The following is a 17,263-nucleotide window of genomic DNA, read 5'->3' as shown; positions in this document are numbered from 1 at the left end:
GGTACTACCAGCGAATGCTCGAAGGTATATATTGACATGGCGTGAGGGGTGAATCTGATGGATTTCTGGCCCCACACCACTCTCCACAACTGCCAATTCCGTCTTCAACAGAATTTCAGACCCCAAAAACCCCAATATGTCTACCGAAGTCAAGAAACCGACTCTGAATGGGCATCCGCCTCTACGAGACTCGATTCCCACTCTCGAAAGTCTCGGAGTGACTCTTCACCCGGACACATATCGATATTGCGAGGACAGTCAACTCTTGGCCAACTCGCTCGGCGGTAATAGTGAGTCACCTCCGGATACGTTGACCGCTACAATGTCGATACCGCGAATCCGGACTGACTTGATGTATCGCTACCAGAGCTCAAAGATGTGTTTGCCAATTGGATTGTCGTCTCGGCCGCGTTCTGCGCATGTATGGGGGGACTTCTCTTCGGTTTCGATCAAGGTATTCTGTCGATCGTCTTGACTATGAAGCAGTTCCTCACTCAATTCCCCGAGGTCGATACCGCCCAAGACTCGGGAGCGGCCTTTAACAAAGGTATAATGACTGCTCTTCTCGAGCTTGGTGCTTTCCTTGGTGCTTTGCAAGCTGGTTTCCTTGCCGATCGATTCTCAAGAAAGAAAGCTATCGGTAGGTCCCAAGAGACGATGGACCACTTCGGACATTTTCCTGATAATGTTTGGTTATCCTTAGCCATCGGATCAGTATGGTTCATCATCGGAAGTGTCATTCAAGCATCCTCCTTCTCCTTCGCTCAGCTTGTCGTTGGGCGATTCATCGGAGGTGTTGGTATTGGTGTACTGTCCTCGGTCGCACCCATGTACATCTCTGAGATCGCTCCGCCGAATGTACGAGGCGCTTTCCTCGCTCTGGAAGGTGCTACCATTGTCATCGGTATCGTTATCATGTTCTACATCGTGAGTCACACGAATTCCTCTTCATCTACACCTTTCCACTCCAGGTGGCTGACCTATGTGAATCAGACATACGGCACAAGACATATCCCCGGAGACTGGAGCTTCCGATTACCTTTCACCGTTCAGATGGCTCCATGCATATTGCTCGGTATCGGCTTGTGGAAGCTGCCCTACTCCCCTCGATGGCTGGCCCAAGTGGGCAGAGATCAAGATTGCTTGGAGGCACTCGTCCGATTGAGGAACCTGCCATCTGCCGATCCTCGGGTACAAGCGGAGTGGATCACTATCCGAGCGGAAGCCATCAGAAATCGGGAAGTGATCGTCACCAACCACCCTACCCTGGTTGGATCCGGTTTCAAGTCCGAAGCCAAACTCGAAGTGGCAGCTTGGATCGATATGTTCAAGCCTGGAATCCTGCCTCGGACGCTCATCGGCGTCTTCCTCATGTTCTTTCAGCAATTCCAAGGTATCAATGCAGTAAGTAATTCGACCCCATGATCTCCCGAATGCTAGGTAAGGCGAAATGTGCTAATGAAACCCTTTCAATCACACAGCTTATCTACTATTCGCCCACATTGTTTGAGCAACTCGGTCTCGATTACGAGATGCAGATCACGATGAGTGGTGTGCTCAACGTGTGTCAAATGGTAGCCACAAGTGCGGCATTCTTTTTCCTTGATCGGGTCGGCAGAAAACCTCCTCTTCTTCTGGGCTCGGCTGTCAATACTGCCTCTCACGTGATCGTTGCTATCATGATTGGTGGGTCATATCCCTCGATTTTCTGTCGTGATGATTGAGCGTCCACTGACTATCTTATGCTTCGTCCTCAGCCAAGTTCTCCGGCGACTGGGATGCTCATCAAGGTCCAGCATGGGTCGGAGTATCGTTCATCCTTGTCTTCATGTTCTCCTTCGGTCTTGGTTGGTCCCCTGTACCTTGGGCTTTGCGTGAGTCTTTCTTCGAGCCCTTCTGAGACGGCAGATGGCTGATGCTGCTTGCTTATAGCCGCTGAGGTTCACGCCTCGAGTCGAAGAGCTAAAGGTGTGGCTATCACTACCTGCTGCAATTGGTTATTCAACTTCATCATTGTGAGTTAAGCCCATCATCATCGACACTTAGTCAGAGGGCTTTATTGAGCTAAAGTCGGTGTCACTCACAGGGTCTCATCACTCCGCCTATGATTCAAAATATCAGATACGGGACTTTCTTGTTCTTCGCTGCTTTCTCCTTGCTCTCTTTCATCTGGACATGGTTCTTCTGTCCTGAGACCAAGTAAGCTCGCTGCTGTTCCTTGTGTGACGGTTCAAGACTTCGAGGCTGACAGCCGGCCTTGGTTTCCAGGGGCAAAACGTTGGAAGAGATGGACGCCGTGTTCCATACGCACGCCGCTCACGAAGAGCTACAAGCCAAGGCGGAAATTCTCCGAGCGGTTGTCGGCCTACCCGCCCCATCGGTCAACGGTTCTCACGAAGAGATCGATTATAAGGCTGGAGGCGAGGACAAAGCCAGAACGCAATATATCGAGAATGTCAAGAATCTCGATGTCTAAATGCCGTGTCATGACAGGGTTGTCCAGCTGGGAGGAGAGAATGCACAAGCTTGTTCCACGCGAGCGGTATTTGCTCGGGGAAAAGAGTCAAAATAGGACTAGAACGTCTGATTAGTTTGATGTATGTACAAAATGATTCGGAGCATCGAATAATCAATGCAGGTATATGTAAATGTACTTCAGCTGGTGTGAGTTACATCGATGAGGCAATGATCTTCCAGCTTGCGTGGTGGTGGATCAGACGCAGAATCATGTCAATGAACGATACTCTAAGATGTTTGAAGGTGTCTGAATCTTCCTGTCGTGCCGGCGTTACCACTGGAATGCAATCAGCAGATCTACCCTCCACCACGGGGTAGAAGCTGGAATTCGCTATGCAATAAACAGGAGTATCGTGGAGTGCGGGGCATGAACCGGAGACGTCGGGCTATTTGCGTAAGAGTCGGGGGATTCCTTACATCATAGCTTGTTGTTGTTTCGAATTATCTCCGATCCGAAGCGGATTACCACTCTACACCTCCTCAACACTCCCATCAGCCGCCCTCACGCATGGGGTTTTGCACGACGACCTTGACCTTGTGGGGTCCGACCACGGACCCTCGCGTGCATTTCGCTCTCCCACTAATTCCAAACGACAAGAACGTTGATTGACAAATTCGTGGTCCGTTCGCCTCCATCTTACGAAACCCTTCCGTCGACAAAAGCGACATAACAGCGAAACTTTTCCTCTCAACACCGTGGCTCTTTGCATCTCAGTAGCCTTCATTCGCACTCAGCAAGATGTCGCTCCAACGCAAACTCAAATATGCGGTCCTGGGCATTGGTCGAATGGGGGCTCGACACGCTCAAAACCTCGCCTTCCGAACGCCCCGTGCGGAGTTGGTAGCTGTTTGCGATCCACGACAATCGTCACTCAAATGGGCAAATGATAATCTGCCTATGGGCACCAAGACATTCGAAGATTCAGATCAATGCTTAGGTGAGGGTGGGATAGATGCTGTCTTAATTGCTAGTGAGACGGGATTGCATGCGAAGCTCGCTATCGATTCTATGAGGGCTGGTAAAGTGAGTTCTGCGACAAGAAAAAGGAGAGCCCTATCCATCACAGCTTCTCATCTGAGCTTGGTCGCGCCGACTGATGCTGACAACAAAACAGCATGTCCTCCTTGAGAAACCTATTTCGATAGATCTGGAGACTTCTCGGCAGGTGGTGGAAGAGACCAAAAAGTGTCCCGATTTGAAGGTCATGGTCGGATTCAGCAGGCGTTGTGAGTTTTGTTCGCGCCTGTTTTCCCTGCCCATCCTTCGTGGCCGTCAGTCGTAGAATGGATTTTCTTGCTGCGCGATCGTATGACTCCATACCAGGGACGCTCCGCTGACACACAGACACGTTTCAGTCGACGAGTCATATCGAGAAGTCAAAAATATGATCGACGCCGGGAAGTTGGGTAAACCCCATCTCATCAAGTCAGCTACGAACGACCAACATGACCCTTCTGGTGGGTGCTACCTCTTCTTCTCATTTTCAATCTTTGCCTCGGAAATCTGATTCGACACTCTATCACTGACTTCTAAACCCAGGTTTCTTCGTCAAATACGCTGCCGCATCCGGTGGTATCTTCATCGACTGCGGTATACACGATATCGATCTCGCTAGATGGCTACTGCTTCCTTCCACACCAAGTCCTAAGCAGGTCAGACGTGTCTTCGCTTTAGGGCATAACATCCAGCATCCAGAGCTGGAAAAGGATAATGATGTAGATAACGGTGTCGGAGTGGTCGAATTCGAGAATGGAGGAATACTGGTGGTCCATTGTAGTAGGACGATGAAGCATGGCCATGATTGCTTTACTGAAGTGTTCGGGACGGAAGGAAAGGCGATCGTGAATGGGGTGAGTCCGTTTAATATGTAGATTCGTGATGGACTCGCCGTCACCTGAAGAGACGATGCTAAGCACCAGAGTCTTGGTAGAATCCACAACTGAACAGAGTGGAAATCAGAGATCAATATGGCGTGAGAACTGAGTCGACGTGAGTTTCGAATCAGCTTCAGGATGGCCAATCATCACCTCTCAGCTCTTAGGAAAAGCAGGCTGACGTCGAATGCTAATCGCAGACCGACGTATTACGAGCGATTCCGCGAGGCTTTCGTGAACGAGGTGAACGAGTTCACAGATGTGGTCTTGGATGATAAGCGTGAGTGCCGGAACAATCATCCACTAGTATTTGAATGCATGACTGATTATGGCGCACAATGATCCAGCTCTTCCCGTTTCTTGCGTCGATGCGCTTGAGGCTGCCAAGATAGCTGCCGCCCTCACACAGTCGTTCAAGAGTGGTAATCCGGTGTATTTCGACAACGAAGGAGAACCAATTTTGCCTTGAACTTGGCGACCAATATAAAAAATGGATACACTGAGAGTGTGCTCGGATCGGGATTACCTCTGATTGCTACTTCTTGCGATGTCATGCTGTATAGCGTAAAATAAGGATACATGAATATTGTGATTTGCGGTACATACAAATCTTGGAATCAATCAATGTGAAAGTGACCACATTCACGTTCGCCGCAGATATGAGATGATAGATATGATATGATATGTCTATAGAGGAACGATATGTATTTCAAGATGAACCCAGATGACCAACGTCTGTCCGAGTAAGATAACTTCCGGAGAATCCTTCTTTACTTGGCCCTGATCCAACCTTTTCTTCTGGGTAATAACCAACCCGGATGCGCAACCGCAAAAGCCGCTAGGCAAAGTACCATAGGCAGTCCATCCAAGTAGATAAAGTACACTTCGTGCGTAATCAAGTAACCTGACCATCCTTGTGCTAATTCTATTGATCTGTAGATCCCTCTGACGAAGATCATCGCTGACGCAAATGCTACTCCCGCTAGGAGTTTTTCTCCCTTTTTGATCTCTGCCGTCCTGTTCATTCCTCCTTCAGTCCGTACCTCTCCCTGTATCTCAGTCGTATTTGCGATTTCCTCAGGTGTCGATGGACTGTCGTTCTCGTTCTCGTTTTCCCGTTTGGACTCAGCTTTGGCTTTAGCGTTTGCGGCTGATTTTGAGTGCCTCTTCTTCAGGAAGTTGTATGGTTTTCTGAAGATTACTCGGAGTATGAAATCGGATGCTAATGCAACGAAGACGGTCATAGTACCCAATTGGAATAAGATACCGGCGAGCACTGATTGTAGAATGACGATCAGAACTACCTCAAACTATCCGCGCAGCGATGAGGGATCCGGTGAAGAGGGGTATAAAGAGGGATTCTTCCGGATCTCGAGGATTGACAATGGAAATGATACTTACTGACTTTAGTAGCAGAATGAGTATCTGTTCCTTCTTGTGCAGCAACTGCAGCTTTCCCGCCTCCGATAGCTTGTATGACTAACGAGATCACATCGGCTGTGACAAACACCGCAAGGTACATGTTAGGCTTGAGTAGAGAGTAAGCTGGACCAAGCTGTGTGATACAGTAACCTAAGATCGTATAGGCCCACGCGGAGTAAAAAGCGGGTCCGATGATGAGCCTGCCGGGTCATTGCAAACGACACACATAGATCAGCACTGCTTCAAGCACATATTCCGAGTCGGAAGGATCGACCCCTAGTCTCGTCCACGTCCGATGAAAGCAGAAAGATCATACACTTACGAAGCAATTTGCATCAAGAACGGCGTGATATCATACACATTGTACGCCGACCATAATCTACCCGCCCATCCTATGACTTCCACTACAGATACCCAGAGAATCATGGTTAGCTTATATCACACGACTGACTTAAGAGAATATGATTTTAGCCGTACTCACAGAAGGTTCCTGGTATTAAAGTCGCAAATACCAACCAATACTTATACCTGATCCCCATCCCTATATGTATCAAACCAAGTATCGCAAAAACGACTATATAAGCTATACCAGCTGATTTCTCCGGAGTGTATCCGTATGGAGAGAACGTCGATAACCTTTGAGCTTTTTGAGCCACTTTGTGGGCGACAGCTTCGGCTGAAGACATTTTTGCTGGTGGCGATCTGTTTATCGATTTTTAGCTTTGCAAAAAGCAATCGATCCCACGGTTCACACTGATTACGGGATGTTACTCCTCGCTTGAGATGTCGATTCCGTGCGTGTGATCCTTGGAGTCAGGTTCTGTAGTACCAAGCAAAGTGAAGATGAGGATGAAGATGAGGATGAGGACGTGGGTCGGATGTTGCCCTTCTCACAGACAGGTGGTCAATGTCCGAACGGCCGCCGAAGAAAACGGAATGAGATCACGTGACACGGTGTACCTCAACATCACGACATCTGCTGTTGCTTGTTGTTGCTGGAAATGCTCGTCAGCTATATATAGGCCATTCTCCTACCATGGTAAACGTCAGCTGTGGGATGCTCGAATCATGGTATACTGGGTATTCGGGTATGGCTCGCTGATATTCAAGCCACCGTGAGTCCGTCAACTTCCCATGCGATACAGCATCGAAGACTGACGATGAGGAGGAATTCAGACCGCATGCTGTCGAGCAAAGTACGTATGATCAACCGCTGGCCTGTTTGGGTCCTTGGTATGACTAACGTATGCCTTTAACACGCAGAGTCCGGCTACGTCAAAGGGGTGGTCAGGCGGTTCGCACAATCATCGATAGATCATAGAGGTACCCCCGAAGCCCCTGGTCGAGTGGTCACCGTCATAGACGCTAGAGAATGGCATCATCTCGAGGGTAACGATATACCAGAAGGCACTATCTTGCCTGAAGATTTTGTTTGGGGAGTTGCATATCGGATAGACCAGGAACACGAGGAGGAAGTCAGAGCGTATATGGGTGAGGTATAGCCATTTCGTCTCGATTGTAGTATGGGCATCATACTGATTTTCCCTATATCCATCGCACAGAGCATCGAGAAAAAGTGAGTCAAACCCCAAGCGATCCTTGATTAACGTGAGCTGACAATGAGCTTAGAATGGCTATACGTGTCACTTCGTGCCGGTGTACTCGACCAGTCCGGATGGCGAGGAGGAGGTAAAGGTGGTAGAAAGTGTGAGTCCGCCGTCAACTTCATGAGGCGCGCAGTTGATACACGCGGATTAACGTGATTGATTTGGCTTGATTTGCAGGCCGAGATATGGATAGGTAAACTGGACAATCCCGCATTCAGTATGTACAAGGTCCAAATGGTTCCGGAAGACAAAGCTGATGGGGTTTACGCGCAGTTGGCCACGAACCGATACATGAGCTCGCGAAGACGATATCCGAGAGAAGGGGGCCGTCAGGACTCAATAAAGTGAGTGTGACTTCACCTTGACCGACTGTTCCCCACATGCGGGAGTGAATTTTGAACTCACAAAATCCGCCAGGACTACCTGTACAAGCTGGCAGATTCTGTCAGGCATCTGTATCCGCACGTGCGAGACGACTACCTCTTCCAACTCGAAGTGAGTACTGCTTGATGCTTATGCAGCGGGAGCAATTATCTGATACGATGAATTATCATGACTCTAGGCTGCTGTCAAGGCTCTCGATTCAAGAGACTGGCCATAGAGCATACCATCATATGTCCACTGGCGGGACCCTAGAATCCCTGCATCTCGGCATATATGCATACCATAAATTCGATTTTCCTCGGTACTGTGAAATCCGAAAGTCGGTCCAAGAAGAAGACAACTGTGATTGATGGCCCCAAAATGTCGTATCAAGTCAAAAATACAGCAGCAAAATCGCAAAGAAGCACTCGAAGCCCAATTTGCAGTAGATATAACGATCCCTATCGTGCCTTCACATTCCATGATTCACTTCATCCGCACCTTTCAACCAGCCGTGGATTATAAGATGTAATGGAAGTCGGGGTTCTGGAAATCCGTCAGATCATCGAACGCGTGAGCATTGACGTCTTCGCCTTCTCCAGCCGCAGCGAGCTCTCGCTTGTACGCCTGATTTGACATTCACAATTTAGCTGTTTGTCTCGTACAATGAGTGTTGAAGAAAGGCGAAATGAGACTCACGGCAGCTTGTTCGAGGGTCATGATCGACATATCCCTGACATTACTCATCCTTCCCATCCTCTCCCTCTTCTTAGCTTGTCGTCGATTGAGGTATTTGAGGTACACTGCCATTGAGCAGATGAGGACGAATAAGAGCGACCAACATGCCATGTCGGTGTACAACCCTGTCTTGTATACGGGCGCTTCATCCTCAAGGTCTAAGATTCCACAATGTCAGACTGACTTCCACAGCGATACGAAATTGAATTTTTGGACTCACAGACTTGGGGTCCAGCGACATTTCCTGCGCATTGCATGATGAAAAGGATGGCGCCGACTGTTCGTTGTTTGGTCGTTCCTGCCGCGTTCATATTTGCCCACGAGTAGACAAGGGGTTCTATGAAGTATGAAAGCTTGTGCGTCAGCCCAGAATCAGGTCGATTAGGTGTGCACTGACGTAAGGGTGTATAGAGCATGATCACGTAGTATGCACCCAGCAGGGCATGGGGCCTGTCTCGCGGGACATAAAGGAGGGCGGCAGCTCCAGCAACAGGGAACAAGGTGAAAAATCTAAACCCAGAATCAACCGTCAGTATTAGCTTCGTTTATGTGATGCGCCATCCGTAGCTGAAGGGAGTTGGTGACCTACGCGACAACAGGGAATCGAAGATTGATCTTGTTCATGACCCAAGTACCGCCGAGTAAGAAGGAAATAGTAAGAACGTAAGGTGGCATCTGGAACAAGATGGTGTCGAAAGAGCTGAATCCGAATCCTTTGGTGATCAATGTACCAAAGGTTCCGATACCTGAACTGGGGATCGCCATGCAGCTGAGCATCAAACCCCATATCCATGTTTTCGGATCGAGGACAGCTTCTTTCGCTTGGTCCCATTTCCAAGCACTGTAAGGGTGGCCATACAATACATATGTGAGCCAAAATCCCATTGAGGTGGACAAAGAGGAATTGACGGGGCGAGGAGGCAACTGATACATTGTACGCACGAGGTTTTTGTTCCGGTGTTGTTATCTCTTAGACGCTCGACGGCAATCACCTTTTCTTGAGGGGTGAGGAATTTGGCGGAACCGATATCGTTAGGCATCATCCAGAAGATCAGAGGGCAGAACGCCAGAGTAATGCATCCCAAAAATAGGAAGATGCCTTGCCATGGCTTGATCCCCGATTTAACGTGGGCGATACCGTACGTCAAGATTGGGCCGATGAATCCAGCAACGGAACTAGACATGAGCCAGGCTATGTCGGGAAACATCTTCATCAGCTTCCTTGATGTTGCGGGTCAAATTGCATTCGGCTTCGATCTCTTCTGTGAGAGATCTAACGTACCTGTATTTCTGTAGGTCTGTTCACGTCGTCTCCAGAACATTTGCGTCATAGCGATGAACGAAGGACTGATCGTGGCTTCGAATCCACCCAACAGCGCTCGCGTGACCAGGAGACCCGCGAAGTTGTGCGTGGCTGCCATGCAACAAAGACATACGCCCCAACAAAAGACATTACCTACTACCCACCACGACATGGGGAATTTGACCAAAGCATAAGCGGATAGAGGTTGAACCACTAGCTGAACGAGATAAACGATAGATCCGAGCCACGAGTATTGCTTGCCGACCAGATGAGCTTCTTTCTTCAGGTCGAACACTGCTGCGTAAGATAGAGCGCTCTTGTCTAGATGGACCAAAGTGTACACGATGAACATGGGTACTGTTTCGACACGTCGAACGATCAGTTCTGAGGCACAACAATCCAGACTCGGCCATCAGTCTACTTACGACAAACCCATATGTCCAATTTTCGCAGAACCCGTCGATCATCTTCGATGGTATATTCGACTGGGCCGACCTCACGGAGGATCCTAGCGGCGTCATCTTGAGCATGACTGAGATATTTTTCGTCCACAGCGCCACCAGCGGCATCTTGACGATTGATCACTTCGACATGGTTGATCTCGAGGTCTTTGTCGTCCTGTGAGATATTGTTCGGCGTCTGATGCGACATCTTGCTCTGTATCGTCTTGTCTTGGCCTCACTTGACTTGACTTGAAGCACAGTTGTGAATGAGGGAATCGAGCTCGAAGTCATGAGAGGATGCAAAAAAGTACTTCCCCATGGGATCCCCTTAAATACCTTTGCGAAGATATGGGACTCCCTGTGATCGGTCAGGTGGATAAGGGCTTCAGAAATGGGTACTTCTCTCTCGTAATCCCGAACAAGTACCAAATTTAGCTGTCCTCTTAATGATCTTTAGGCTATGCCAAGAAGTCCGACCTGCTTATCTTGGAACGAAAATAGAACATCTCCATGGATCCTGCTAATAGCTGTCCAAGCTATGAAGATGATCAAAATAGGTCTGAAGTCCCACTTGAAGCTAAAAATAGACTAAAAAGCATTTCGGGATTCAGCTTTCGATGGATATCTTATGCTTGGCACAAGTGGGACCACATCACACTGTGGCCGTGCGCCTGACACGAACATAACTTTCGATTGTACGTAAGATCTTCGCAGGACCAAATCTACCTAGTTTCACTGTAGATTGCTTGGTCGGGCCGGCCGCCGGGGCCGACCGGTCATCTAGCATCTCGGACCTGGATCGCTATCTGTTTTGATGCCAAGTAAGTGGATCATCTTTTGACCGATTCTATATGAGTGATTACGCTGCGAAATATAGCTAGCGCTGTCGTCTGAAATAGATAGGATCCAGACCGGTCAATTGGAGCTGCAATCAACCCCCGACGGGGTGAGAGGCGTGGGAATGATGAACCGAGATCGACAGAGTATATATACTTGCCTCGGTTTATGGATCATCCTTATACCGACATTTCATCATCAACAACAATACCATATCATCACCGTATAGCTCACTTGAAGCAGCTCACGACATTTACTGCCTACCTGATAAGCAAACAATCCATAGAACCACTGAGACAAGATGGCTATCAGCAACAAACCAGACTATGCGACTCCCATGTTTGACTATCGTTCGTACGAGGTCAAAGAGGAGAATGTAGATGAGCTGGTCGCGCGAATCACGAAAGCTCTCGTTGAGCTGGAAGACAAAGCGGGAATACATAAATACACCAGTCAGTGAGCGGACTGACAGCGACCGTATCCGTGACGATGCTGCGTATGGCTAAATTTGCGATGTGATGCGATAGTTGCCGATGGACGTGTGATTGACAGTACGAGGTGAGTGTGCGACAGTCAGATCTGCACCTTTGAAGCAGGTCGTTGATAACGCTTGATGACAGTTGGAACTTCTGGGAATGGCAACAAGCTATCGGTCTATATGGTCTCTTCAATGTGAGTTTACATCCAGCCTTGCATGAGCTCCGCTTTTCGAAGTGCGAGATTCCTCTGTAGATCTATTCACTGACTACGACTTGATATTCCAGTATTACAATCTGAAGTCCACTGAGAACCCTTCATCGCCCGAAGCAGCTCGAACACTGAAGATCATCAAAGAATGGTACACTGCTCGAGCTGCTGAAGGGGGAACTACGAAGAACATCAACAGTATGGCCGTTCTGCTCACCCTGGCTTCCCTGATGGAGGTTGAATACCAAAGGGGTGGTATTTTCTCGGCGGAGGAGAAGAAGCTGTATGAAGGCTGGATCGATGAATGGGCCGAATGGGCTTTCCATGATTGTCCACGTGAGTGAACTGGATGAGCAACAAAGAGCAGCACCTTGAAGAGGAGGGTTGGAGCTGAATATATCAACCTCAAACCTCATAGGAACCGAACAAGGTATACATCAACATAGTCAGTGATGACTCGATTCATGTCTTACCAGTATCATCGCGAAGTGCTGATATTCAATCTGTCATTTGCTCAGTCACTTTCCGTCTGGAAAATAAGAACCAAGTCTGGGATGATACCTTGATGATGACAGGTAGGCAAGCTATTCTGAGATTCTCGATATTCAAGCTCCGCTGAGCGGCCCGATTCCGCTGCAGTTTTACCCCTTGCCAAAATTGGTAAACTCCTCAACAGACCACACTATATCGAAGAGGGTAAGTTCCTGTTATACCGAACAACCGGACGCACTGCTAACAGGATCTCTCCCTTGTTCTATAGCTAAATACCAGTTTGTGCAACATGCTCAATACCTGATGGACCCTACCAATGGACTGTGGAATCACGGATACGAATTCGATGGTAAGGGCGGTGGGCATGAATGGGGTCATATCGCTTGGGCGCGAGGAAACTGCTGGGTACGTGTCATCTTCTGCTCGACGCACAGCCCCGTTCTCTATGTATCGTATTACATACTGATCGAATACTGTAGATCACGATTGCTATACCCATCTTCCTAGACCTGATACAGCTCCCAAAGACCGATACCGTATACAGAACCCTTGTCTCGGTCCTGCATAGACAGGTTGATACTCTTGTCAAATTGCAAGATGCGGAAACCGGTCTTTGGCGAACTTTGTTACTTGATGAGACTAGTTATGTCGAGTCCAGTGCTAGTGCAGGGTTCGTGGCCGGTATGTTCATCGGTATAAGAACCGTAAGTGACCATGCCAGAGTCTTGATTCTGGGTGTCGGCGATGTCATACGTGCTTACAATCGGGTCGGCTATGCAGGGCTTACTGGAGGAGCAGAAGTACATCAAGACGGCCTTGACTGGGTTGAGAGCGTGCATAGCTCAAGTGAAACCCAATGGAGAGGTGCAAAATGTCTCAAAGGGTACCCCGGTCAGCACAGACCCGAATTTCTATAAGGACATGCCCAAGATGACGGTCGGCTTCGGTCAATCATTACCTATCATGGCTCTTGGCGAGTGGCTGAGATATGAGAAAGCCAAGGCCAAGAAGTAGATAACTTTGTATGCTATATAACGAGCAAGAAGATATGCATCTCATCCAACTTCATGGCAGCTTCAGCCCCAGCCGGCACTCATGTATAAATGCTTCTTCCAAATGCCGGAATCGGAAGTCCGCAATTTGATACACGTAGGCCTGTCAACCTGATTAAGCTTGATGTTTTACCTCCGGATCGCCGAGTGACATGAAGCCCGAGACTGCGACAGCGAGGATCGTTTTCCCTTAATCTTATCTCATCGCGTTGCCTTGCTCCACATCGCACCGCATGCTTTCTCAACCGCTCGAATCCAGGAAGCATCATCGTCACCGCCTGGACGTTTACCCTACCTCCACCTGTGCTATCTCGATCACGCTTACGATATTCTCCTTGCATTTCACCTTGACAACGCCGTCGGCGACAACCTGATAGACCACGACCCCGGCCATGCTGGAACCACTAGCGTCATTCTCAAGGCAATGTGGTGGTCAGCCGAATGCACAAACACCGGAGGTGGATTTAAAGCAATGTATAAATAGCAGAAGGAGTAGAAGAAGCAATATGATTGATTCTCTTCACGATTCCTTTCCGTCCATCAATTGATACTATCCGACAGCGAAATCCAATCACTAATTCATCTATACACACAAAATGTCTCAACATCCTTTCGGTACTCCACCTGCGTTTGGAGATGCGAACTTTGCCCAGTTCTTCGGTGTGCCCGCTGCACCAGAGCAAGACCCTTCCATGCTCAACTATCGAGGCCACACCCTGCATCACACCTTCGATTTGAGAAGTAGAATGGCGATCTCAAGGGAGAAGCCAATGATTGGTACCTTCTTCGCGGGTTTCCCTTACCCCAATGTGGCTAGAATGGTTGGACAAGCTGGTTACGATTACGTCTTATTAGACTGGGAGCACACACCATTCAGTGAGTTCATCCGTCTACCTCATCGAAAATAAAGCAAGCTAGAAACCCGGCTGACTGGATGACAAGCTCCGGAAAGTATCGTGGAGTTAATCAAGACCATCCAGTATGCAGGCGAAGGGAAATCTGCAGTGGTCGTCCGGTAAGTAATATAGTCTACATAATGGCGCTGTTGGTTTGCGAGACTGAGATCTCTCTTGCAATGCGTAGAGTACCAAGTCTTGACCACCAATACGCGGCGTGGGTCCTGGTGAGTCGGAAGAAATGTTATTTTCGCTGACAACGCAGGATGCTGGTGCTTCTGGCATCATATTCCCTCATGTAAGTTCGCTTCCCAATCAGTTGATAACGAAAAGCTGATCTCCGTTCACCAACAGATCTCTACGGTTGAGCAAGCTCAGAAAGCTATTTCTGCCTGCCGATTCCCACCTGTGCGTTGTTTATGCACTTTCATGTCAGACAACAGCGCCTAATTTCATCATTTAGGTCGGAAACCGATCTGGACCTCCTAATGCGATGCAATTCGGCTACAACGATGGTGCGCCCAACGGAGGAAGTGTTTTTGAGATCTGGAAGAAAGCCGCCATAATTCTGCAAATTGAGGACGAGGGAGGTGCAAACAACGCAGACGCTTTGGGTGCTCTGGAAGAAGGTGAGTTCGTCGTTCTCTGTACGAATCCCATGCCAAGCTGACACGACCACTAGTCGATGGTCTGATGTTGGGTCCGGGTGATTTGGCTTTCTCCATGGGCTTGACCTTTGCGGATATCGGTAAAGACGAGAGATGGCTTTCGTGAGTAGTCTTTGGCCCTTTCAAGCAGTATGCCATAGCACATCGGCTGACCATACAAATCCATTTGCCCACCAGTGCCGTTGGCAAAGTATGGGCCGCCGCTGCCAAGTACAACAAGGCCACCCTTATGCCTGGTATGACCTCCGCGCAAGTTTCCTCTCAGCTCCAAGGCGGAGTCAGCATGTTGTGTGTATCGAACGACTCATTGATCATGGCTCAAGGACTCCGAAAGGAGCTGGTTTCCGCTCATGAGCAGCTCCAAGCTTGGAAATCCTCGAAAGCTCAATAGTCCATCTTAAGAGGAGACCCGAAATGATGACCCTTTTTAGATATCTAGATAGATTGGTATGCATACTTGTCGACGGAACCGCAATAGCAAAGAGCGATCCGACCTCAGTCCTACAGGTGATACCGTCTGCCCGAAAGCCCAAAATGAAACGAAGAATGAGGAAGTGAGTGAGGGTCATCAATGGAAGGTCGTTCGGTCGTTGAGGAATTACGTCTATTGATCGTTGATTCTGGATCTTCTGCTGTATCGCGGTCTGTATTGTCTGGCGGCTAGACGTTGCTCGGCAGGCGTCAGAGCTCTAGGTACGGCTCTCTTTCGGAAGTAAGCGTTCCTGTCAGGGTTGCCGCCGGCTTGACATGGGCCGGCAGGAGCCTAACCAATTCAAATAGACATGATCAGTCTCCAGGCGGCAGTTGTGTTTGAGGTACACCATCTTACGTACCGTCTCGGGGCAGCTGGAGGGGTTTTGGAAATCGGGGGACGGTGAGATGTATTGAGTACCGTCGTCATTGTATTTGCATTCTTTCTGGTAGGCATAGCTGTAATGAGACCCGATTTAAACGGTTAGCCTTGTAGCATTATGCCCACGTCGACTCATCTCCTGCCTTCCTAGAAGAGTGGAATCGCAGCGGAGGGATATCGGTGATGAGAGACAAGAGGTTATCAGAGGGAATTCATACAGCGAGGACTCACTAGCAGGAATTGTAGTGCGCCGCATCGTCATAATAATCATGACTATCGGAGTCGACAAAGGCAAGTGAAGTCCCATCCACCGTCTCGGGACAGGCGACTGCGTTTTCGACTTGAAGTGAGCTTCCCATAAGGAATACGAAGACCTCCTGAATTTTCGGAGGGATGCCTGTCAAGAATCCGGGTACTTACAATAACAGTACACATTAGTACCAGCGGACTGAACAGCTCTTGCGGCCATGTGAGTGTCGCTAGGCGTGTAAGTGAGAGCAGAGCATGAAGTTGCGATGCTCGCGAGAAGGAGGAGAAGAGTTGCGGATTGCATTGTGTTACGAGGGGAGACGTTCAAATGAGTGACTGGTAGTTAGTATTGGTTTTATGGTGAAATGCAATTGTTGGAGAGAGATGAAAAAGCGGGAAACATCGTCTCGGTTTTCTGCACAAAGCATCATTATATATGTGTTTTGAGATCGAACGACCTATGTCTGCTCTCGGCTTCACCTGTCTGCCCCGACTCACATCTACAAACACTTGTTTGTGCTGATAACATGTTGACAATCGATAGGCAACAGGAATCAGCGGTAGGGTTACAGGAATCAGCGGTATGGTTAAACCTAAATGCGACGATGATCGTCGGATCGACCTCTTTCCGCCCCTAATTACACCACCTGGCTAATCAGGGAACATGACACATGCCGGCATTTACGTTTATTTGTGTGTTTATGCTTTACTTTCGCATACAATCGGCATCTCGCCTACCCTCGTAGTACTGGCATGACTGGAATTCTTGCGTGCCGTCCATAGGTATTGTACTAAAGACCGCGAGATTGATAAGGGTATTCACCGGGTGACAGGCTGAATAATGATGCCAACCCCGTTCGTTTCCTGGAGATCCTACCTTCAGCCCAACGCCCGGATAGGCACGGTCGGGCGTCTTTTACCCCTTGCTCACGGTTCCCCTTTATTCCTACCATTGTTGCATGTCCTCCCTCCTCGGCAAAATCGGTCTGTCGCTCCCTACAGCCTGGAACAGCAAGATAAATGAAGTCCCACTAATAGAGACCTGCAGGTTTACAAAGTCGATCTAGGAGAGGACCTCGATCACACTATAGAAGCCTCATATCACTTTGGCATTTCGGTTGTTCTGGACAAGCTCTCATCATAAATCCTTTGCCTCGAAAATAACCTCAGTGCCTCAGGAATGCATTGGTTCAATCATATACGTACTATTTGGTCCTGCACGAAGATCGACCTCGGGCCGCCTCCTATCGCGAATGGGACC

The 17,263-nt window shown here is 48.8% G+C and overlaps 8 protein-coding genes across 8 annotated transcripts; 5 read left to right on the top strand and 3 right to left on the bottom strand.

The window, feature by feature from the left end:
• Positions 1-136: 136 nt before the first annotated feature.
• On the top strand, positions 137-2,476 carry I303_102616 (uncharacterized protein; the record flags this gene model as incomplete). Its single annotated transcript, XM_018405969.1, has 9 exons — positions 137-290; positions 368-640; positions 704-927; positions 994-1,404; positions 1,482-1,686; positions 1,758-1,874; positions 1,933-2,015; positions 2,087-2,199; positions 2,269-2,476. The coding sequence occupies 9 exons, from the start codon at positions 137-139 to the stop codon at positions 2,474-2,476; spliced, it is 1,788 nt and encodes a 595-aa protein (XP_018264463.1).
• A 780-nt stretch (positions 2,477-3,256) lies between these two features.
• I303_102615 (uncharacterized protein) lies at positions 3,257-4,861 on the top strand (the record flags this gene model as incomplete). Its single annotated transcript, XM_018405968.1, has 7 exons — positions 3,257-3,541; positions 3,633-3,744; positions 3,874-3,975; positions 4,058-4,368; positions 4,449-4,507; positions 4,593-4,672; positions 4,740-4,861. The coding sequence occupies 7 exons, from the start codon at positions 3,257-3,259 to the stop codon at positions 4,859-4,861; spliced, it is 1,071 nt and encodes a 356-aa protein (XP_018264462.1).
• Positions 4,862-5,162: 301 nt separating this feature from the next.
• Positions 5,163-6,500, bottom strand: I303_102614 (uncharacterized protein; the record flags this gene model as incomplete). The annotated part of the gene is made up of 4 exons (XM_018405967.1): positions 5,163-5,668; positions 5,794-6,014; positions 6,137-6,218; positions 6,296-6,500. 4 exons carry the CDS (start codon positions 6,498-6,500, stop codon positions 5,163-5,165), a joined length of 1,014 nt encoding a protein of 337 aa, XP_018264461.1.
• Positions 6,501-6,882: 382 nt separating this feature from the next.
• On the top strand, positions 6,883-8,022 carry I303_102613 (uncharacterized protein; the record flags this gene model as incomplete). Its single annotated transcript, XM_065968588.1, has 9 exons — positions 6,883-6,929; positions 6,991-7,010; positions 7,078-7,305; positions 7,377-7,390; positions 7,444-7,521; positions 7,599-7,638; positions 7,695-7,765; positions 7,839-7,916; positions 7,984-8,022. 9 exons carry the CDS (start codon positions 6,883-6,885, stop codon positions 8,020-8,022), a joined length of 615 nt encoding a protein of 204 aa, XP_065824660.1.
• Positions 8,023-8,303: 281 nt separating this feature from the next.
• On the bottom strand, positions 8,304-10,476 carry I303_102612 (uncharacterized protein; the record flags this gene model as incomplete). Its single annotated transcript, XM_018405965.1, has 8 exons — positions 8,304-8,411; positions 8,484-8,680; positions 8,743-8,859; positions 8,920-9,032; positions 9,112-9,363; positions 9,465-9,714; positions 9,805-10,182; positions 10,251-10,476. The coding sequence occupies 8 exons, from the start codon at positions 10,474-10,476 to the stop codon at positions 8,304-8,306; spliced, it is 1,641 nt and encodes a 546-aa protein (XP_018264459.1).
• A 930-nt stretch (positions 10,477-11,406) lies between these two features.
• I303_102611 (uncharacterized protein) lies at positions 11,407-13,298 on the top strand (the record flags this gene model as incomplete). Its single annotated transcript, XM_018405964.1, has 10 exons — positions 11,407-11,557; positions 11,633-11,663; positions 11,726-11,777; positions 11,870-12,128; positions 12,211-12,237; positions 12,311-12,367; positions 12,432-12,488; positions 12,553-12,689; positions 12,764-12,988; positions 13,065-13,298. 10 exons carry the CDS (start codon positions 11,407-11,409, stop codon positions 13,296-13,298), a joined length of 1,230 nt encoding a protein of 409 aa, XP_018264458.1.
• A 634-nt stretch (positions 13,299-13,932) lies between these two features.
• I303_102610 (uncharacterized protein) lies at positions 13,933-15,291 on the top strand (the record flags this gene model as incomplete). Its single annotated transcript, XM_065968587.1, has 8 exons — positions 13,933-14,212; positions 14,279-14,351; positions 14,420-14,453; positions 14,498-14,530; positions 14,587-14,640; positions 14,696-14,861; positions 14,915-15,002; positions 15,078-15,291. 8 exons carry the CDS (start codon positions 13,933-13,935, stop codon positions 15,289-15,291), a joined length of 942 nt encoding a protein of 313 aa, XP_065824659.1.
• Positions 15,292-15,504: 213 nt separating this feature from the next.
• On the bottom strand, positions 15,505-16,222 carry I303_102609 (uncharacterized protein; the record flags this gene model as incomplete). Its single annotated transcript, XM_018405962.1, has 4 exons — positions 15,505-15,663; positions 15,734-15,830; positions 15,985-16,081; positions 16,174-16,222. 4 exons carry the CDS (start codon positions 16,220-16,222, stop codon positions 15,505-15,507), a joined length of 402 nt encoding a protein of 133 aa, XP_018264456.1.
• Between the last annotated feature and the right edge of the window lie 1,041 nt (positions 16,223-17,263).

The sequence above is a fragment of the Kwoniella dejecticola genome, chromosome 3 (assembly GCF_000512565.2).
Source record: "Kwoniella dejecticola CBS 10117 chromosome 3, complete sequence".
In the NCBI taxonomy this organism is placed as follows: Eukaryota; Fungi; Basidiomycota; class Tremellomycetes; order Tremellales; family Cryptococcaceae; genus Kwoniella; species Kwoniella dejecticola.
The sequence above is the reverse complement of the archived record's forward strand: the minus strand, read 5'-3'. Positions and strand labels throughout refer to the sequence as shown.